A 23,053-nucleotide genomic window follows, 5' to 3' on the forward strand; every position below is an offset into this window, starting at 1 on the left:
AGGTAATTTCCACACGGGCTGCTGTGTTCCGCGGCCGTGTGCGGTGGCCTTTACTTCTCATTGACCTCATTTCCCGGCTCCTAAGCTTCTTAGGGAGTCCCGGGGCGCGTGCACCTGCCCCAGCCTTCCTGGCGGCCCGGTGCTGCTCACATGCACTCCCGTCTGAAGCTGGCTCTCTTGCGTCCCTCCACATTGGTGTCTTTATTGCCTGGTGGCCCTCTCTGCTGCTGGCACAGCTGGACCATGTGCTGTGCCCTAGTCACGGAGGGAGGGGACGAAAGCAGAGTCTCCAGGGAGCAAGCAGAGGGAGCTGCTGCGATGGCTAGTGGGACCCTGGGGCCAGCCTGAAGCCCTGGGTGACAGCTTCAGGGGACAGTGGCTCCTGGACAGCAGTTGCACCAAAGCTTTGGGTTGCTGCTGAATTTGAGCTGCCCTGAGCCGCAAATCTGAACATGGCTGCCAGGGAAGGGTGGTCCTGAGTGAGCTTCGCTTTTGTCACCTGCCCCAGTGACGCATCTGGATTGTCTTGGTTTCTCAGACATGCATTTGGAGGTTTGGGGGCCTTCTCTGGGGTCTCCACCTTCTGTTCCAAGTTCTGCCCTGGGCCAGCTGGGGCAGGCGTGCGGAAAGGCACGAGGGAAGAGGGACGAGGCAAGCCTGTGCCCCACAGGAGGCAGCTTGTCCCTTAGAGTCCTGAGCCAGAGGCCCCGTCACAGGGACAGCAAGCGTGTCCACTCCTGCCTGTCTGTGTCCTCACCCTGGGAAAGCCTCCCGCCTCCTGGCCTTGCAGCAGCTACTCACCTTCCAGGTCCCAGCTCTGGCTCAGTTCCTCTGGAAGCCTATAATAATTTGTCTTCTTAGCCTTTCTGGCCCCCACAATGTAGACCAGAGCCCACAGAAGAGGAATAAATTATGAAAGCTCCACTCTGCTGGTCATAGCTGTGTTTCCTGCATGTTAGCCCCCTCTTCAAAGAGCGATTGTGTCTCTCAAGCGCAGGGACTGAATGTTCCAGGTCCCCTGACACTGCCTATCCGAGAGCTGAGCACCACAACTTGGTGACAGACTGGAAGCTCTGTTTCAAGAAAGCCGGAAGAGTTGCCTTTTGTTCATTCATTCATTCATTCATTCATGCAGCAGGTGCTTGGAGCTGAGCTGGAGGTAGAAGGTGTTATTTCTTGCCCTCATGGAGGTTAAAATGAAAGTAATAAGAACGATTGTAGTCACCATATTTTATTGCATGCCATAGGCTAATCACGGCTTTAGGCGCTTTGCACGCACTGTTTCTTGTTCTCATTCTCACCTCACTCCTGCAGGGTTGGGACTCTCCTGTCTTTATAGCCGTTGAAACAGGCTCAAAGGGGTCACAGAGCTGGCAAGTGGCAGAGCTGAGGCGTAAGCCCAGGTGCACGGGCTGTGCCGCTGTGCTGGACAGACTGTTTCTCGAAGGCGGGAACAGACGGATTCTGACCAGGCCCAAGACTCTGGCAACTGCTGGTCCCTGTCTGGGCTCAGTGGCCTCCTCTGTGCGTAGTCAGAGTGTTTAATTTCTTGGTCCTCTCCCATTCTAACATCTACAGTGCTGTCACTACCAGGGACCTTTGCCTCCGGGGCGATGCTGGAAGTTTTCTGCCGTAGCTGTGCACTGCTGTCCTGGGTTGTTAGAAGGGCTCTTTGACTCTGGGCCTTGGAGCACAAGGACCCCTCAAGGGCACTGGAGGACAGCCCTCTGTTCAGAGGATGCCCCTGTCCTCTGCAGGCCCCCAGGGGTCTGTGCTTGCTCTCTGCCCCAGGGGCAGGGGCTGGCCACAGTGCCGGTCGGTCTTGCTGCTGTGGGAGAGGCCGTAGAGCCTAAGCCTTTGGCCATTAATTCAAGGTGTCTCTCCAGGCAGTGCGCCATTCTGGCTTGGCCGATGCCACCCCTCTCCTCTCGTCTGGGAATTATGGGAGATTAGGACAGCCATGATCTGAAGGAGCTGCTGTTGGTGGCTGCAGGCCCGTGCGTGTGTGTGTGTGTGTGTGTGTGTGTGCGCGCGCGCGCGCGCGTGCACACGTGTGTCGGTGGGGGGGCGTACCACTTCCCTCTAGGGGCTCCCCTCTCCCGTGGCCCAGATGAACGTGGCTAACTACGGCACTAGGCTCTGACCAGGAAGCAGCTGTGAGGAGACACGGGCCATTTTCTTAGGGCCACAAGGTTTTTCTCTTCAGTGCCTCAGTTTCTCTGTTTTCGCATCATCTGACATTACTTTCCCTCTCACAGATATCCCCCTGCTCCCTGGCTCCCCACGCCGGCTGAGCCCTCGAGCCGTGGCCAGAGGGGGCCAGGCCCCCAGACGTGGACAGCAGCATCTCAAGGTGCCAGGCCCCCGGGCCCCAGGTCCTCGGGGCAGTTCCGGTGGAGTGTGCGCCCACGGCAGATCTGTGAGTACGGGCAGCGGACGGGCCAGCCCTGGCGGTGGTTTCTGGGGAGCCTCTCGACTGGGGGAGCCTGCAGCTGGGAGCATGTGTGTGTGCCAGAGGCCCTGGGGTTTTGGTGGGGCTTTTTTCTCTTCTCTCCCTCCAAGTCAGCACAATTTCTCAGCAACACTGCTTCCTCCGGTCAGAGGAGGGTGGGAAGGGAGAAGGCGGGAGAAGCCTGGTGACACCACCTGTTGGCCTGTAGGCTCCCTGGCTCCCCTCCCGCAGGCCTGAGAAGCCATCTCTCCTGTGCAGTGGTGCCTCCAAGACTCTCCCCTGTGCCTGGCGCTTCATCTGGTTGCCCAGGTGACCTCTCAGGTGGCTGCAGAGGCAGCTGCGTTTCAAACCAGTAATAAACAGGGAAACGCCCAGGGGGAGGGAGGCAGGTCCCTCCCCTGCTCTGCCTTGGTCTCTCTCCTCTTCTTCCCACCTCTGCACCTCTGGCGTGGAAGAGAGCAGGAGGCAGTTCCCCTGCTGCTGTCTCTGACAGGGTCCTCACAGCGGCCAGAGAGGAAGAGGAAGAGGACTATGTGGGCTGTGAACAGTGTCTAGTGAATTCTTGTGGGTGGGAAGGTGGGGCTAGGCCAGGTGACTAGAAATTGGCCTTTGTTCCGATGGATCCAGAGAGCCTGCCAGTGAGTATTCTCTGTGTGTAAATACCATGTAGAGTGTTTGCAGGCAGATGTGAGGATCTGCAAGGAGGTGAGCATGTGTGGGTGTGTCGTTGCGTGTGGAGGGTTGTGTGTGTAGATCAGAGTATGCTCTGCAGGACTGCTGGTGCACGAGACAAGAGTGAAATGGGTTGGGGTTCATTTTCAGGTGCTTGTGTGTGTGCACACGCAGGAGTGGGCATGTGCTTGTGTGTGTGCACACGCAGGAGTGGGCATGTGCTTGTGTGTGTGCACACGCAGGAGTGGGCAGGTGCTTGTGTGTGTGCATACGCAGGAGTGGGCATGTGCTTGTGTATGTGCACACGCAGGAGTGGGCAGGTGCTTGTGTGTGTGCACACGCAGGAGTGGACAGGTGCTTGTGTATGTGCATACGCAGGAGTGGGCAGGTACTTGTGTGTGTACACACGCAGGAGTGGGCATGTGTTTGTGTGTGTGCACACGCAGGAGTGGACAGGTGCTTGTGTATGTGCACACGCAGGAGTGGGCATGTGCTTGTGTGTGTGCAGGCAGGTGGTGCTGTAGGTACAGCCTGTGTGTATGAGTGCATGTATGTGCATGGATGTTGGAGCATGTGTGATGGCACTGATGCCCGGACTGTAGACATGTGAGTGGAGGGCTGTGTGGGCTGCTGTGACAGATGAACCTGGCCACTCTGTCCTTTCATGGGGGCAGTCAGGGCCTCTGGCCTGAAGGTCTTGCTTCCCTGTCTACCTCTCTGGGCCCAGAGATCAGCCTCCTCTGTCTCTCACCATCCCCGTCCTATTCTCTCTGGCCAGGTCATCAACAACTACCTGGATGCCAATGAGCCCGTGTCCTCGGAGGCCCGTGTGAGCCGCATGCACTTCCATGACAACCAGAGGAAGGTCGACTATGTGCTCGCCTACCACTACCGGAAACGTGGGGCACACCCAGGCCAAGGCTCCCCTGGCCACTCACTGGCTATTGTCTCCAACGGGGAGACGGGCAAGGAGCCCCATGCTGGGGGCCCAGGTGACATTGAGCTGGGGCCGCTTGATGCCCTGGAGGAGGAGAGGAAGGAGCAGCGGGAGGAGTTTGAGCACAATCTGATGGAGGCTGGGCTGGAGCTCGAGAAGGACGTGGAGGTGAGTTGGGCAGTTGGCAGGTGTTGGGGTGGGATGGCACCACAGAGCTGGGCTCCTGGTGGTCAGCGCCACCCTGCAGGAGCCTAGGCTTGGTTCTGGCAGGTAGCATGTTTTTTTGCTGTTGGGAAACCAGATCTTCTTGCCCAAGGACTTAGGAAGAATGTAGGTATTGCTGGCACCCTTGCTGGGGGCTCCGGCTAGTAGTGGGGGTGGTGCTGATGCAGCAGTCTATTCTATGGGAATTGGAAGTTGCCTAGTTGGAGTGAAGACAAGACGTTTCCCCCTGACTCGCTCATGTCTTATCTGGTGGCCTTCACCATAATGGTCTCCTTGGGATGAAGACCTGGTTTGCTTTTTGAATTTTGGATCAAAATTCCTCTATAGGGATCTCCTTCATTAAGGAATGTGCTTGTCTGGGGGTCCGTGAGGGAGCTGATTTGGGACATATTTGGGAACTGAATTGAGACATACATTGGACATATTTTTATCAATTTGTAAGCTTTTATACTCTCACCTCTGGTCCGCAGATAGCCTAAGGAAATCCATGGAAATTCATTCATCCACATGTCCATCCATCCATCCATCCATCCATCCATCCATCCATCCATCCATCCATCTATCCATCCATCCCATCCATCCACTCATCCATCATCTATCCATCCCTCCCATCCATCCATCCACTCATCCATCTATCCATCCATCCATCCATCCATCCATCTATTCATCCATCCACCTACTCCTCCATCTGTTCATCTATCCATCCACTATCTATCCATCCACTCATCTACCCATCCATCCATCCATTCATTTATTCATACACTTATTCATTCATTTCCCCATACCACAGTGATCCTTTAAAAATGACCTACCCTTGCTGTCCCCTCCACACTCATCCCCTAACCCTTCTGCCCTCTGTACCCTACACCAGGCCACTGGCCTTATCTCAGGTGGGTGGTCACACTCATCACAGGTCTTTGTGCTGGTTGTCCCCTCTGCCTTGGGCACTCTTCCCCAGACCTGTGCATGCCCCTTCTCTCACTTCAGGTCTCTGCTCAAACGTCATCTCCTTCCAGGCGTTGTCCCTGACCATCCTAGCTAAAATTCCCCCCACACCCGGCACTGTCTGTCCCTCAACCCTGCTTTACTTTTCTTCATCACACTTAGCACTGTTACCTGAAATACCGAGATAAATTTATTTGCTTTTTTGTGTGTGCCCCCACTAACTCCACAAAGGCAAGGATCTTATGTTGATCTAAGTATTAGCTGAGTGAATTAGTGACCTCCCTGAGTCTCAGGTCCCTTATCTGCGAAATAATGATGCCTTGCTGGATTGTGCTTTCATTAGATTGCACTTTCATTAGAAGGGACAGTGAATACTTTAGCACGTCTGGTACATAGTAGGCACTTAATAAATGCTCATTGTGATTACTTTAAAAGGTGTCATACTGAGGATTGAAATGCTATTCTCATCAGAAATCTGTTTTGTAAGATTTAAGTTAATGCTGTCTTCAAACTGGAAGGGACCCCCCAGAGGCCATTCATCCCTTTCTCTGTCCCCAGGCAGAATGGCACGTGGCTTGGCTCACACCTTGCAGTGCCAACCTATGCTGCTTCACCAGGCCTTTAACACTAACCTCTAGGGTTAGTCTTTCCACCAGGGTAGTAAGAGTGTGGTCTTTCAGGATTACTTTTGGGCTCACTTGCTGTAGGAGTGCTGATTTGCATTTTTTAAAACTCAGAGCTCACTTGGTGACTCCAACTGGGGTCTGGTGAAAAGGTCTTTCCAAGGTGATGGTGCTTTCTGAGGGCCATAGAAGGAGCTTGTGGCGCTTCCACTGTGGGAGCTACAGTCTACACCCCTGTCTGTCGCTAGGTCTCAGGGAGCAGAGGCCAGGGCTTGGTCAGCTGCTCAGTTGGGAAACAGGACATAGATGCTCAAGAGGGTGGACTCTGAAGGCCAATGACATGTGTTCACATCCCAGGCCTGACTTCTTCTAGCCTCACAACCTTGGGCTGGTTACTTGATGCTTTTGAGTCAAAGTTTCCTTGCCTATAAAAAGGGAATAACAATACATTCTTCACTGGGTGGTTATGAAGATAAAACAAGATACCTCAATAAAGTACCTAGAACAGTGACAATAAGTGTTATTATTATACTATTATTATTATTTAGAGTTGCCAGGTTTAGCAAACTAAAATGCAGCTTGCCTGGTTAAATTTGAGTTCCAGATTAACAATAAATAATTTTTTTAGCATGAGTATGTCCCATGCAATATTTACACTAAGAAATTATTCACTGTTTATCTGAAATTAAAATGTAACAGTCCTGGCCACTCCTACTACTCCTGCTAACGTCACTGTCCATCTTTGCTGCCCTCCATTGTGTCCCATTTTGGTTTTTGCTGGATATTCCCAGCTTTGGCTGGGAATTAGGAGGGCACAGAGATAGCTCTTGGGACTGATTGGTGTTCGATGGGGGCATGGACTATGTCCTGGACTGTTGTCCCTGTTGTGTGACCACCCAAATCGCTTCCCTCCCAGCCCCCACCCCGGCTGCAAGGCTCATGTAACTCTTCTCCTTCATGAAGGCTCCACACGTCCTTCCAGCCCCTCTGTCGTCAGAACCCCCACCACTCCTGCAGCCACTGTGACCTACTGTTTTGCAGTGTTGTTTTTCTCTTTTCCAAAATCATGGTTACAAATAGTGCTGGGACCTCACGCATATGAAGGGCTGAGTTTACTGTACTTCTCAACCGCGGTGCGTTACTTTCACTGGCGTGCACAGGGACCCTCCTGCTGGTTTTTGAAATACCCACTACCTCCGCACTGCCTGCTCCTTCACAGGCAGTCAGTGCAAGGCATCATGGTTCTGGGAAATGCATAGCGTTGTTTTGTTGTATGTAGTTTTTTTTAAATTTTAAAAATAGACTTTATTATTTAGAACAGTTTTAGATTTACAGAAAAATTGGAAGATAGTACAGAGAGTTCCCATATACCTTGTGCTCAGTTTCTTCTATTATTTATTTATTTTTGAGACAGAGTCTTGCTCTGTTGCCCAGGCTAGAGTGCCGTGGCGTCAGCCTAGCTCACAGCAACCTCAAACTCCTGGGCTCAAGCGATCCTCTTACCTCAGCCTCCAGAGTAGCTGGGACTATAGGCATGTGCCACCATGCCCGGCTAATTTTTCTATATATTTTTAGTTGTCCAGATAATTTCTTTCTATGTTTTTTAGTAGAGACGGGGTCTCACTCTTGCTCAGGCTGGTCTCGAACTCCTGAGCTCAAATGATCCACCTGCCTCGGCCTCCCAGAGTGCTAGGATTACAGGCGTGAGCCACCACACCCGGCCTATTATTAACATCTTACATTAATGTGGTGCATTTGTTATAATTAATGAACTAATATTGATACATTATTATTAACTAAAATCTGTACTGTATTCAGATTCCCTTAGTTTTTACTAACTGCCCTTTTCCTGTTCCAGGATCCCATCCAGGGGACCACCTTACATTTAGTTGTCAGGTCTCCTTGGCCTCCTCTTGGTGGTGACAATTTGTCTGAACTGTATGCATTTTTAATTTGCATGAAAGGCACCTTTGTAGCCCATTCTGTTTCTGACTTTTTTCTATCAGCACTATATTTTCCAGAACATTCACATTCTGCACGTACGTGTAACCCATGATTTCTAATGGATGAGCGGTTGCAGCCACCGCCATGTACCTAGTCACGTCCCTGATGATAATGGACACTTAGGTTGCCTCCAACTGTGTGTCATCCCAAACAAGGTTGAGGAGGAATTGTCACCTCCTGTAGGACCAGCATTCTGTGATCTTCTTGGTCACTGCTCCCCGGCCCGTGCCATGTTGGTGCTACACACTGTTTGGGGATCCGTCAGCTGGAGCCTGTGAGGTTGCGAGCAAGTCTTCTCCATGGCAGGACGCTCAGCCTCAGTGAGCCGCAGCTTGGAACGGAGGCCTCACGCGAGAGGGGCCTCGCTTGACTGCCCCTGGCGGCACTTGGGAGCAGGTGCAGGGGCCCCGCCTGCTCAGTGGCCCCACCCTTCTGGGCTGGGCTGTCTTTTAGGATCTGATTTTACTTTGACTTTAAGTCTATCAGAGATCCATTAAAAATTATTCACTTAGCCTTACAGATGAAAAGAACTTTGCATCCCCCAAACCCTAAGTGGTTGAATATCATAGAATTTATTTCTGATTCTAGCTGATATCTGGGCATGCTTTTGACGGGATAATTGATGCATACCTTCCATTTGGGATTTCATTTTTTCATTTTTGTGTGTATTTCCATGTATTGACATTGCTCATGTTCGTATTTTAAAGACAATTCAGTATATTCTCAGACAACTATACCGTAGTTTGCCTATATGTTTTCTTAGGTTTGGCATTTGATTAGAATTCCATTTAAAGACGTCCCTGGAGAGGCTGACAGGTGACAGAGACACCTGCGTCCTCACTACCAGTCCATATCAGCGAGGGCCGCCTGCCTGGAAATGGGGATCACTTCCACACGCGAGGCTGATTTCAGCAGTTCGGGAGGCTGATCTAGCCCCGAACTTCAGAGTTCATTTCTTCCGTTGCCGAGGGGGCCATAGAGTGGGTGAGCTGAACAGGCGTCCTGACACGGCTCGAGGCAGGTCCCACCTGCCCACCTCCTCCTCCCTGCCCCTAAACCTCCTGTCTTGACCCAAGGAGCCAGCAGGGCAGAAGCAGAGCCTCAGGTGCACCACTGTCACCAGGGGCGCCTGGGGGAGGGGTTGCCCCAGAGCCAGGCACAGTGCAGTGCCTTTTCCCACGCTGAAGGCCCTGAAATTCTAGCAGACATGGCCCCAGACTTCATCTTTGTGGGCGGCTAGATCTTTGAACCTGGGAGTGGAGGAGAGGCATTGACCGGCGGGCCAGGTGTCCTTGCTCGGGGCCAGCTGTCCTGGGAGGAGGGCACCTGGGACCTGACAGCAGAGCTGGCTTAATCCAGCAAGGCCTGGTGTCTCCAGTGGGCCCATGAGGCCCACAGTCTCGTTCAGAGGGCAGAGCTCTCCCCTGTGACTTGGTGTCAGGTGGGAAATTCAGGAATGACCAAAATCCTTCTCTCTCTGCAGAGAGGAGACCACCTCCCCCCCAGCCGTAGGGTGTCCCTGGCACAGCCTGGATGTCTGGCACCTCAACTAGAATTACTGCTCTGAGTCAAAGGATCAGGCCAGGGGACATCTTGGGTGGGTGACATCATGCGCTCCCAGCAGGGCCTGCGTGGCTAAGAGGGCTAAGGAAATCAGAATGTCTTCTCAGTCTCCCAAAGTGGCCACTGTTTCTCGACTTCAGCCACCCTCCCCTTTCCCCTGCTTTTCAGGAGGACTTTTCTATGGTTGACAAAACAGCCAACAGGACAATCTGTCCCCCAGGGCCTCTGGAAGGGGGAGGTGGCTTTCAGAAAGTCCTGTCTTTAGGGTTTGATTTCATCTGTGGTTTTAAGGAAGGAATGGCCTTTACTGAGGGCCCCTGAGTGCTCCTTACGGGTGGTCCTTCTTTTACCTGCACTCACTCGCTTGGTCTCCACGCACAGCCTGCGGTCCTGGCTCTCTAAGGAGACGGCTCAGAGAGGCTCAGTAACTTGGCCAGGGTGACATTGCTACTACGGGACCCAGCTGGGGTTTGAACCCCATTGGAGATTCTGATCTTCTGGAATCTTTGTCATCCCAGGGAGAATTGCCAAGCACTTTATAGCACCTTCCTCCCTCCCAGAATTCATGGTTCTCTGCAGGGGCCAGCAGTTATCTATCCAAAGGGGGACTGATTTAGGGAGTACCTTATCCTCCCTTTCCGGAAGGAGTATGTGGTGTCAGAGCAGTGAGCCCACCAGACTTTGGGCTGTTTGCTCTCCCTGGGGGCTGCTCTGGCCTCTGGAGCACCAGGCCAGCCCTGGGACCATTTCCTTTTATGTGGTATGGCTGCGCCGCCTCGCAGAGTAAACACGTGGCCCTGCTGCCGTCTCTCTCCCTCTTACGCTTACAGAACTTATGTTGCACCGGCTTCTCTTACAACTCTCAAATCTTGCTTTGGTTTTGCTTTGCTGGGAAAACTAGGACTTAGAATCCTTAGGAAAACCTTGCTGCTTTGTTTTCTAGGGTGACAGTGTCCCCTGGAGGTCTCCCTGCCTGTTGCTCTGCCTTGGGCGTCCACAGAGGCAGGCTGTTGGTGCTGGCCAGGGTAGTGGTGTGTTTCTATAGGATGGGGGTCCCCAGGCCCCCGTTGACTCCATTATAAAATTAATCTGTTTACCCCTCAGGAGTGGGATGAGCGTTTTGCGTTCTCAGGAAGGGCTGTCGCGAATGCAGGGAGAATGCGAGGGTGGGTTTTAATGATGCCCCAGTCCTCGCTGTGTCTTGGTGGTGGCCGCTGTGCTCTCCTGAGTGTGGGGAGCAGTCACACTGCTGTTGACTCCCACCAATGGCTGGGGAAGACGCGATGATTTCCCCCTGGTCTTGGATGTGGTCCTGCCCCACCAGCCCCGCCCTGAAGCAGCAAGCTGGAGCCTCCGGCTTCTCACCCGCTTCTCTTTCCCACCCCAGGGGACCTTCAGGGAACACAACACAGACAGCCCCGCAGCCCCTGCCCCTGGGACTGCCTGGCTGAGGAGAGCACAGGCACGGAGGGGGCAGTGGGGGGCTCAGCAGCCTGGGGAGGTCGGCCCCATGCTGGTAAATGTCTATTTGCTTTCCCAAAGATTTTATGATGAAAAAATTAACATTCAGTGTTCTCGTCTGGTGCTCATGTTAGCAACCCCACCAAGGTGGTTGGAGCAGCTGGCGTCCCTCTCACGGACTAGGAAACACAAAGCGCCTTGTCAAGCCCGGGAGTAGCAGGGCTGGGCTTTGGAACTAGGAGTCTCAGTGGGACTCCCCCAGGGTGGCTTTTGGCCCAGGCCCTCTCCCAGCCATGAGATGACACCGTCCAGAAATTGAGCACGGAACCATATGGGCCAGCCGGCCCAGGGAGAAGCAGGGTATGGGTTTGCACAGAGGTGGAAGGGAGCCGGGTGTGGCTCTTTTTCAAGTCCATTACGTCTGGTGTCTTCCATCTATCAACAGGGTGTTTCTGGTGGTCTCCAGGATTCCTCCAAAGGGGCTAGAAGGAGGTTTCTGGGCTTTGATTTGCCATAACCCATCCCGCAGTACCAGAGGGCACGTATCAGTGACTGTCGCGGTTGTCCTTGTTAAGGGCTTCTGGCCTGTGCTCCCCTTGGCTGGCTGTGTGCTTTGCTGGTTTTCTTTGTTACCTGGTGCCATGGGTGATGTGTGAGAAATGGGATCATAGCATTAGAGTTGTAAGGGGTTGAAATAATTTCTTTGAATTTCATCAGAGAGTAGGAACGGAAGTCCAGAGAGAGGATGTGACTCGCATAAGGTCACACGGCGGGTTAGTGCTGTAATCAGATTACATGTTGATGTTACAGAGTCTGTGCAAACAAGTAAGCCGAGGGAGTCTAACTTTCTTCTGTTAGGTCGGTCTTCCCTCTGGCTAAGTGTATTATCTTCCTGTGAGGCTGACATCAGGTAGTATTCCTGGTGTGACTGTGCCGGGCATTCGTGGCTGTGCCTGTCTGTTCTAGCTTAACAACATGCTGTGCTGGCTTTTAAATGCCTTGAGTATCACCCCTGCTCCCTACTGTCATTACATCCATCTCTGTATTTGGTGAAGAGAGAGTCGGAGAATTGTTGGTCTCTGTCCTGCTAATAGTCCCTCTTCGTGGCATTGCTAGATGTTTGGGCTCTGAGACACATATTGAGGAGGAAGGTCCTTCTCCATTTGTCATTGGATAAGTTCACGGTCTTTGTCAGTCTGAGGCTGCTTGGTCAGTCACGGCAGCTGGAAGGATACTCGAGAGGGAAGCAGCTGCTGGGGGGACCTGCCAGGCTCAGTCTCTGGTCCCTTTCTCCTGCTTCTCATTTAGCAGCCATCTACCTGGCACCTGCTAGGGGCTGGGAGCTCATGGTGCAGAGGTGAGTAAGACAAGGCCCTGCCCGCAAGTGAGGCAGATCTGAGCTGGGGGAATCACACAATGAGGAATAAAACTGTAGTGACAGAGGTGAGAAGGGAGTCCTGGGAGAGTGACTGGTGGTCTGATGGACTGGGAAGTCTTAACTCTGCTTTGAAGCTCTTGGATAAGTCACCTCCCAGATGCTGGGGCCCCAGCAGAAGTGAGTGGGCTGTGTTTCCAATTCCTATCACGTGTCCAGGAAGGACTCACCCTCAGCAAGCTGAGACGCTGGCGAGGACTGTGCAAGTTTGAGAAGTTTAGCATGTGGTCGATGACGTCTTTGAGCCTTTGAGGTCTGAAGATGTGCACAGCAGTTGTATCTGGTGCTTGCTGGATGGTGAGGATGGTCCTTGGGGCCATTTCAGCCTGAAGTATCCCTTCACCGCAGACAGGATCTTCCTGCTGCACCTGGTCAGCTTCTTAGGCTGCTTGTATCTGACGACACCTGGGGCCTTGTGAAAGCATCAGGGGTTCTGAAATCTTGGGGATCTTGTGAATAGAATTCAGGGGTAGAATCGATAAACCTGGATGGTAGAAAATGACATCTTTATTTTCCACCAACACTTAACTGAAATTTAGCATTCACTTCAATTAAGGTATGGGCAAAAACCTACATTACTATGAGTTCCTGTGACTGTCACCAATAGAAATGACACATAGATTTGTGTCACATCATTGTTGTACAAATCTCCAAAAGCACATACACTCATTTCCACTTTGAAATGATGCCAATTTTTAGATGTGCTGTTAGGTCTTGTTATTTAATGTATTGATAAAGAAGCAAGTTATATTACTATATCACAAATTTATGTTTAAATATTTTGATAACTCTATTTCTACACATTTAGTCTCCTTGTTGCCATGTATAATTATTTTATACTTTTAAAACATTCTGAGAAGAGGTCCATAGATTTCTTCTGACTGTCGCAGGGTTCCATGGCCCCCAAATGATTATAAACCCTTGAACATACCATCCCCCAAACCTAGGAGAAGCCACCGGCAGAGAGTAGCAGCCCGCCTGGCTGCGGTGTGAAGGGAGACCAGATGGGGACACCCACCAGCTGCTCTCGGGGGACTGACTTGCTGGGACAGGGTTCCTGAGCAGCCCTGCTGCGGGGGCATCTGGGGGCAGGGGCATCACTGGGCTCCTCGTGCTGCTGCGGCTGCTGCTGCTCAGGCCTGCGTGGCTAACCACGCGTTGGAAGCGTGTGGTTTAAGTCCGTCGTGCGCCTGAACCCAGGAAGGAAGTGAGCTGAGAAGCAGAAGACCTGGGTTCAAGGTCCTGTTCTGTTATCAACTGGCTTCTTTCTGGGTCTTGAGTTTCCATCTGGAAGAGAAGAAGTTTGGGCATAAATTTGAGGATTCTCCACCTGTGTATGTGAATATACTGGCTTCCCGTGACTTGGGCTGGGGTAGTCTATACTAAAATTAAAAATTGATAGTGTTTTCCCAATTGACTGAAAAAATTACATGAGTAAAGATAATTTTCTCGATTTACAAATGCTCTACATATCTTTTCATTAAACCTTTGGAAGCTGATACTCCTTGTCTGCCAGTACGTACTTGTAGAGGGCAGAAGGAGCGGATGAGAAGTGAAACGATATTAATGGACTCACGTAGAATTGGCCAGTCGTGTTTAATTTCTCAGCTTAGTTTGGGTTGTGGTTTTCTGTTGCATACGGTCCTTATGGTTCTTTTACTAGACTGATCCCAGTTTAAATGGCGGAGTAGAGCATGTTGGTATTCTGATGACCTTTGTAAAGAGCTCTGCAAAGACCACCGTGACCTGTGGGCATTCTCACAGCTCCTGCACAGCGTCTCCAGGGCCCCTTCCCGCTCTGCCATTCCGTGAATCCACCGTATTCTGCTCAGAAGGCCGACTCTTGTTCTGGGTGAACAAAGGGGTGAGTGGATTGGTGAGTCTGTGTGGGGTGATGGCCTTTCTCCAGATGGGATAATGCTCCTTTTTACATCCAGAACCAACAAAAGCAATGGCACCCTCAGTGTATTCCCAGCCTTCCCTGCTGCACACCGTGGTTACAAGGGAGAACAAACCAGCCATTACAATGGCAGTAAAAGGAAGACCAGCTGGCAGGCTGTTAGCTGTGTCCACTGAACAGGACAGGTGCAGTTTGGAGACCCCACCTGCCTCATCCCTACTGGCTTGCCCAGGAGCTCCGCTAACATCAGAGGGTTTGTCACCCCAGCAATATTCATGGAAATTGCTATTTGACTCCTAGAGAACCCTAGGTCCATGCTGATGTCTCCTAGCATGTGCGCCTTCCGTGAGCATGGCTGGTTGGGGAGTTTCATCTTCTGCATACCCCTCCGCCGTGGCCGGCAGCCGGACTTGTCCCACCCAGCAGTCCAGGGGGTTGTAGTCTTGGCCTGGACTGGGGGACCGCTGGTATTCTTGTAACTGCCTTGTTGAGTTTCCACTCAGGCATCAATTATTCTCAGGTGTTGAGGGATGGGGTATTTCTGGCTGTGGATATTTTAGCCAAAACTGTGTTTCTCCCTTCTTTCTGGGCTCTTCCAGCCTGGGGAAATTACACTTAGCTCATCTGCAGGGTGTTGGAGGGTTGAGGTGTCTCAGGCCTCAGAGAGGGCCTGGGGGTCTCAGCACCTTTTCCAGAACAGGAAGTCGGAGGAGTGGAATTTGGTGGGAATGCTGCTCTGTGCAGACGCAGGGACCCCCAAAGGCTTCAGAATGGAAGCCCGGGGCCCTTGGAGTTGCTGCGGCTTTGCAGCTGGCCTCCTGCACACGGTGCCCCGCTGTGGTGCCGGGGCTGCGTGTGCCGCTGTGCGCTGTTCTCACCGTGCACTGTGGGGCTGGGGAGGCCGTGTTTGGGCCAAGTCAGGCCAGGCCTGTGAGCAGGGTCTGGGCAACCCAGCTCTGCTTGCTGAACACTGAGAGCGTCAGTGGTTATCTGTGGGGCTGCCTTCTGCCCTTCCTCACCTGGACTTCCCCAGCAGCATGATATGCTAGGAAGAACTTTGGGTCCGAGGTTAAAGGGCAGGGCTCACTGATGTGTGTCTTTGTGCAAGACTTTTAGCCACGCTGGGTCTGTGTTCTCATCTGAGATCTGTAGCCCTCACCCTCCACGGGTGAAATACTTCACGAACAGTAAAGTGTTAAAAAATAAGCTGAAGGTGGCTGTTTCACCCCATCCACCTTTGTGCTTTAATTTTCCTTTTTCTGCCCACCCTCTGGGCTGAGTTGAATTTCCTTCCCGTTTTCTGAATGAATGAAACTGCCTAATGAGTGCATCCCCAAAGGCGGAGGTGAGGGAGTTTACTGTCTGGTTAGGAAATGAGAGAAACACGATCAGAGAGTTAACAATTCAGGTCACATACGCTGATTGGTTCTTTTCTCATTTCCCAAGCGAAAATTTTCACAAATTTCAGTTATCTGAATGCTGTGATCATGATTTTGAATGCCACTGCTGACTAGTTAAATAATTTTAGGCATAGCCACTTACTATCTGTATTATTATTTGCTGAATATTTTTGTTAAATTGGCTTGCTTTTGAAACTTAAATTTATTTTAAAAGAAAATATTGTATCATTATCATAAATGGAGAATTAATGTCACTGGCCAAGAAACAGACAATAATTGCAAAAATAAACACAACAGAAACAAAATGACATCATTAATTTCTGGCTGGATACTGTTGGCAGCAGCATGTCTGAGGCTGGGGCCTGCTCACTCTTTGTTAAGAGGAAAGCTTAGCTAGCATCAGAGAGGCTAAAGATACATTGGTATCAAACAGAGACTTCATCTTTGCAGGATGATTGAAAAGGGACTACCTTTCCCATTATTTAAAAGATGTCATTTGATGCTATGTTGTATATGTCTGTAATCTAATGCCCCTCGTTCTGTACTTGGACAGCATTACCAGGACACTTAGCGTATTCTCTGGAGCTGCACATGTCCCTGGACAGACTGAAGACTTCAGGAACAGGGTTGTGTCTTAAGGGAGAGATGTCCAAGAGCTGGGGCTGGCAAGGAAGGCTTTCGAAGGAGGGGAAATCTCTCTCGTCTCCTCCAAGCCCTGCCTCATCTTACAGTAGTCTGGAGTCTCTGCTCATCCCTCCCTCTCTCCACCCAGGTCCTCGCCAGTTCGTCCGTCTCCTCCCAGAGTGCTTTGCCTTTGATGCCCCATCTCTTCTCCCATCTTTCTCCCCAAACAGGGACGAAAACACCGTGGCAACCTGCAGCCTGCTCAGAGCCACCCACCCTGAGCAGAGTGCTGGGGAGAGCAAAATCTAGAAGCAGGGGAGGGAAGGAGGGTTGGAGGGAGACAGAGGAAGGGAAGTGGGGAGGGAGAGGGCAGGAGAGAGGAGGAAGGGAGTGGTCAGGAGACCTGTGGCGTAAATCTGAGCCCCTGAACGGCTGCCCTCTGGTCCCGTGTTGTGGGGATTTGGTGACCTGCTGGGGAAAGAACTTGGGCCCGGGAGTTGTTAGTGTTCTTTTTTCTTTCTGTCTTTCCACCCTCTCTTCCTCTCTAGTTTTCTCCCTCTCTTCTTTCTTTCAGCGCCTTCTAGCTCTGTGCCATTGGGAAAATTCCTTAGGCCATAATGATTACCGTTCCATGAACCTGGTGACGTCCATGTTCCTGTCAGTCTAGTCTCCATGATGTAATTATAAAATCTTTCAGAAAAAAGATGCAGACACAATTTCCTATGGACAGAATGTCAGGAACTGTCGACATGACATGGCTTGTCTTGAGGGCCTCTCCAGCAGTGGGACCCTATGTCCTTCCAGTCCCCAGAAACCTCCTTTCCTGTGTTGCCAGGAGTGCCTGTTCTCTCTTTCCTGCCACTGGGCCCACAGGAATCTTAGACCCTTCCCTCCCTGATCACTGTACTGCTGCTTTTGAAGTTGTTAGTAGTAACAGATGTTTCTACTGTGCTAGGTTCATAAAGTCACTCATTTAACCCTTATAACAACCCAATAAAATATTTGCTATTGCTGCCCCACTTTTCAGATAAGAAAACTGAGGTTACATAACTTGGTCAAGCAGCCAGTACCAGTGAGGGATTCAGGCCCAGCTGAGCACTTAGTTGCTGCAACGTCTCACCTCTCCAGGGGTGAGGTTCCTGCTGTGGGGGGAGGGGAAGTCCTAGCTTCCACTATTCTGATTGTCAGCCCTTAGGAAGGTTCAGGAGAGGAGAAGAGAGCCTCTGAACTTGAGAATATTCTCCACTTACCTCTTTTTCCCCCCAAATATTAAGGGGGTACAAATGTTTTAGGTTACATGGATCGTTTTTCTGATACTTGAGTCCTGGCTATAGGTGTGTCTGTCACCCAAATAGTGTTCATAGTACCCATTAGGTAGGTTTATTCTCCTTCCCTCCTCTCCCCTCCCCCCTGGTTGCTTCCCACTGGGTTTTACTTCCCTCTGTGCACTTGTGTGCTCATCAGTTAGATCCAATTTAATAGTGAGTACATGTGGTGTTTGTTTTTCCATTCTCATGGCAAGAGAATGGTCTCGAGTTCCATTTAGGTTGTTGCAAAATGTATTAATTCATTTTTTATGGCTGAGTAGTACTCTGTGGTATACATATACCACATTTTATTAATACACTCATGAATTAATGGGCACTTGGGTTGATTCCACATCTTTGCAATTGTTGAGTACAGGTGTCTTTTTGATAAAATGCCTTGTTTTCCTTTGGGTAAATACCCAGTAGTGGAATTGCTGGGTTGAATGGTAGGTCTTCTTTTAGTTCTTTGAGGAATCTCCATACTGTTTTCCATAGAGGCTGTACTAATTTGCAGTCCCACCAACAGTGTATAAGCATTCCTTTCTCTCTGTATCACACCAGCATCTACTGTTTTTGTACTTTTTAATAAAAGCCATTCTGACTGGGATAAGGTGATATCTCATTGTGGTTTTAATTTGCATTTCCATGATGATGTTGAACATTTTTTCATATGTTTCTTGGCCATTTGTCTTTCTGCTTTTGAGAAGCATCTGTTCATGTCTTTTGCCCAGTTTTTAATAGGATTGTTTGTTGTTTTTCTTGCTGATTTGCTTGAGTTCTTTGTAAATTCTGGTTATTAGCCCTTTATTGGATACGTAGCTTGCAAATATTTTCTCCCATTCTCTAGGTTGTCTATTTGTTCTACTGATTGTTTCTTTAGCTGTGCAGAAGATTTTTAGTTTAATCAAATCCCATTTATTAATTTTTGTTGTTGCCATGATTGCCTTTTGGGTCTTTTCCATAAATTCTTTGCCTAGGCCAATATCTAGAAGAGTTTTTCCTATATTTTCCTCTAGAATTCTTGTGGTTTTATGGCTTAGATCTAAATCTTTTATCCATCTTGAATTAATTTCTGTGAGTGGTGAGAGGTAGGGGTCCTGCTTCATTCTTCTGCATGTGGTTATCCAATTTTCTCAGCACCATTTATTGAATAGGGCTTCTTTTACCCAGTGTGTGTTGTTGTCTGCTTTGTCATCTATCAGTTGGTTGTAGATAGATGGTTTTACATCTGGGTTCTCTGTTCTGTTCCATTGGTCTATCTCTATTTTTGTACAATACCATGTTGTTTGGTTACTATAGCTTTGTGGTATAGTTTGAAGTCTGGTAATATGATGCCTCCATATTTGTTCTTTTTGCTTAAGATCGCTTTGGCTATTCAGGCTCTTTTCTGATTCCAAACGGAGTGTAGAATTATTTTTTCTAGATCTCTGAAGTATGACTTTGGTAACTTGATGGGGATTGTATTGAATTTGTAAATCACTTTGGGTAGTATGGACGTGTTAACAATGTTGATTCTATCTATCCATGAGCATATGTTATTCCATTTGTTTGTACCCTCTGTGATTTCCTTCCCCAGAGTGTCATAGTTCTCCTTGTAGAGATCTTTTACCTCCTTGATTAAGTATATTCCTATGTTTTATTTTCTTTGTAGCTATTGTGAATGGTATTGAGTCTTTGATTTGACTCGTCTTGATTGTTATTAGCATATAGAAATGCTACTGATTTATGTACATTGATTTTGTATCCTGAGACTGTGCTAAATTTATTTATTAATTCCAGGATACTCTTGGTGGAATCTTTGGGTTTTTCTAGATACAAGATCATATCATCAGTGAAGAGCAATAGTTTGACCTCCTCTTTCCCAGTTTGGATACCCTTAATATTCTTCTCTTGACTGATTGCTCTGGCTAGGATTTCCAGTATTATGTTGAATAGAAATGGTAACAGTAGGCATCCTTGTCTTGTTCCAACTCTTAAGGGAAATGCTTTCAACTTTTTGGTGTGATGTTAGTTGTGGGTTTGTCATCTATGGCTTTTATAATTCCGAGGTATGTTCCTTCTATGCCTAGATTGTTGAGGATCTTTGTCATGAAAGGGTGCTGGATTTTGTCAAATGCTTTTTCTGCATCTATGGTCTTTGTTTTTGCTTTTGTTTGTGTGGTGAATCATATTTATTGATTTGTGTATGCTGAACCATCCTTGCATCCCTGGGATGAAGCCCACTTGGTCTTGGTGCATTATTTTTTGATGTGTTAATGAATTCAGTTTGCTAGTATTTTATTGAGGATTTTTGCGTCTTCATTCATAAGGGATATTGGTTTGTAGTTTTCTTTTTTTGTTGTGTCCTTTCCTGGCTTTGGTATCAAGGTCATGCTGGCTTCACTGTTTCCTCTGTTCTGCTGACCCTGTCTTCCCTCCTATTGGCCTAGGTGGGAAGTTATGGGTTGGGGAATGGCTGGATCCCTGCAGATACCTTTTAATTACCCATGGGCTGGGTTTGGCGAGAATCAGTCTGCTCAGGACTACTCCTGAGACAGCTGGATGGATATGGAGCCAACAGGCAGAGGAAAGAGGCACTGCAAGAATTGAGGGAGCACTGGGTGCTCTTGCAGAGAGGGCAGTGTGGAATTTCAGCTCCACCTGGGAGCAGTGTTGGATGCTCCACAGGTGTATGTCCTGCCCATGGGCAATAGGAGAGGACATGGTGGGCCCAGGAGGCCTTTGTCCTGGGCATGCCAAGCTTTCCTCTTCTGTGGCTTCCCTCTCCCTCCTTCAGATTCACTCTCAGGGCTCTCATTCAGAACCTTCAGTAGAATTCTTCTTTGTGCAGGTACACTTTTCATAGAGATCAAAGCTCCAAGCTGATTATGGTACCTGGGCAGTGGAGCAGGGGTCTGGAAACCACACCATATTGGCTCTTTCCTTTTTCAACGACCATGGCCCGGATGGGAATCCTCCCTTCCTTTCCTTCGTCTTTCATAAGGCTCTCACCTTAGAGACTAATGCTGTATCAACCAGGCAGCATTTGTGATGGAACACCCCTCAAATGCAGAGGCCTATGCTGGTCTGGGGTGAAGGAGGAGGATGATTGGGTGGTTGGGACATTTGGGGAGGTCAGGGTTTACTGAAGGAAACAGAAGGCCAGATATTGCCTGGGGGCATGCAAGATGGCCCCTGTCATTGTGCAGGTTTACTACATGGGGGGCTAGGCATGGAGGGTGAGTGCTTCATTTGCTCACAGGCTCTTGCATTCCAGGTCATTCCCTCCTGCTGCTGGGATGCTCATGAAGTGGGAGCCCATTCAGTTATTAATCTTAGCCTACGCCAAGCATAATTACACAGATATGATGGAATCTTCCTCCTCTAAATGCAGGTGCAATTCCCTCCAGGACCAAAGGGCTGTGGCTTATCTCTGCTGCCACTCACTTCTACGGGTTTGGGTAATTGCAAATTGCACAGACCTTGCTGTCTGCATGCATGTATATACACATCTATACATGTTTATACATGCTGTCTTACTATAATGATTGGAATTAAGAATGGCAAGGCTGGGAAGGTTGTCTGAAGGAGAAAGTTTTGGTGTAAAGCACCAGTTTGAATGCTGGCTTGAATCTGAATCCCAGCTCAGCCACTAAGGGGTGTATAGCTGTGGACAAATCACATGATATCCCATATCTCTCCAGTTTAAAAATAATCTGGTTGAATTGTTTTACAGAAGACTAGCATGTTGTGGGTGCTTAATCATTGGCAAGGAAACAAATGACTAAACGGTACACTGCATGTCAAAGTGCCCAGTGCAGTACTGACATGTGTCAGAAGCTCAGGATTGGTTGCCATTCCAGTTCCCTAATCTCAGATCCAAAGATCCTTTACACACTTTCATTTTCTGGCTCCTGGGATGACTTGCCTATAATGGGAGATGTGTAGTCTCCCATCCTATTTTTTCCCCACTCCTCTTCTGGCCTGGCTTTATGGGCCAGGGTGAGACTCCAACACTGCCTGATTGTCTAGATGCTATAGACCTTTGGAAAGACAGCTGCTTTTGTCCTTTCTTCTTTCTAGAGCCTCTGCAAACTCTCCCAAGAGCTAAGACCCCATATCTAATACCTCACCAGGAGGCTGGATGGTCCCCAGGAAGATTCTGCTGGAATCATGGAAACCTTTGTTTTCCTGGGCCTGTGAATAGATCATCCACCTTTGTGGCGTGATTTGAGCTAGTAGTCTAGCTTGCTGTATTGAACACTGGTCTTAAAATTCACACCAAAAATTAAGTGTATTAATGTAGCTTGTCACAGTGAGCTCTTTTTAAAAGTGACTTATCAACTTAATTGGTCTACTTTGTAAATGTGCACTTTCAAATATCAAATGTGTTTGCAGCGAGGTGCACCTATAACTTTCTCACTGTGCTTTAGTTGAAGAGGGTTATCTCCTCTTTATACAACTCTAAGCACACTCTAGCCTATAAACTTACTGTAGGAAGACAATATAAATTGCCTCTTTGGTTCACTCCTCAAAACTGAGGAGGGGAGTTCTTCTTAAGGTCTAACCAAAATCCCTCCAGAGCAACCATATGTTGGCAAAGGAACAGGTCCGATGGCATGCATTTGATTGGCCCCGCTGGGCTAATGTACATGGGGACTTGTCCCAGGAGGCTCCCTTTGAGGCTCCTATGCCCTTGGCAGTGGAGCAATGGGAGAATTGGAAAGTATCTTCCTTGTGGGCCTGAGGAGGAGGGAGTCTGGCCGGCTGCACATCGGAGCTCTTTCCCCAGCTTAGGGCAGGTCATGTGACTTTTTCCAGGTCTTAAATTTCAGCGTTTGGGCTGTTTTGTGTTCCTCCACCTCCTGTATCCTGTGGCATTTACCAAGCAGGTCAGCTCGCCCGCTCACCGCATTCTGCAGAATTACACAGTCCTGTGCACGAAATGTGTGTCGTCTAGTCCATGCCTCCAGCTCTGGAACAGGCTGCTCATGTCCCAGTTCTTCTAACATCTTTCCAGGGGCTTCTCCATCCCCTCAGATGACATCTCCCTACATTTTCTAGCGTCTGATCCAAACTTCTCTTGCTGCCATCGCAAACCCTTGGTCCAGTTAGTCCTGGGCTCCAGGGAGGCAAAGAACAGCTGCTTGGCCTCACCCCTGTTCCTTCCTTGTTCTTGTTGGGGTATCACCTCCGTGCGTCCCACTCATGAATCCCCCAGCAATTTCTTTGTCACTAGATCACATTGCAAGCTCCTGTCCAAATGCTGTCTGGCTGCTTCCTGTTCCAGGCATCTCCCTCCCACCTGAGTATTTGTGTTTCTGATTATTTATCCCCAGATGCAAAGGCCACATTTTTCCAGGTTGAATCTGCTCATTGTTACTTCCTGCCTGGGGTTGCTAACACCTCCAGCTCCCTCTTGCAGCCACCGCTGCAGCCTTGTCGGCGTGGAATCGTGGATTTTCAGCCTTCAGAAAGCAAACCACGTCGGGAATGGGATGGGGAGAGCCAGTTACCCTGTTGCGA

The 23,053-nt window shown here is 49.5% G+C and overlaps 1 protein-coding gene across 1 annotated transcript in view; it reads left to right on the top strand.

Annotated features, from left to right (window-relative positions):
• Positions 1 to 3,069: 3,069 nt before the first annotated feature.
• ANO2 (anoctamin 2) overlaps positions 3,070 to 23,053 on the top strand; it is a 329,714-nt gene continuing 309,730 nt past the window's right edge. Inside the window, exons 1-2 of the mRNA XM_045554545.1 lie at positions 3,070 to 3,090; positions 3,903 to 4,229. Coding sequence (XP_045410501.1) covers positions 3,070 to 3,090; positions 3,903 to 4,229 — 348 coding nt within the window. The remainder of the gene's footprint in view (positions 3,091 to 3,902; positions 4,230 to 23,053) is intronic.

The sequence above is a fragment of the Lemur catta genome, chromosome 6, assembly GCF_020740605.2.
Source record: "Lemur catta isolate mLemCat1 chromosome 6, mLemCat1.pri, whole genome shotgun sequence".
Classification (NCBI taxonomy): domain Eukaryota; kingdom Metazoa; phylum Chordata; class Mammalia; order Primates; family Lemuridae; genus Lemur; species Lemur catta.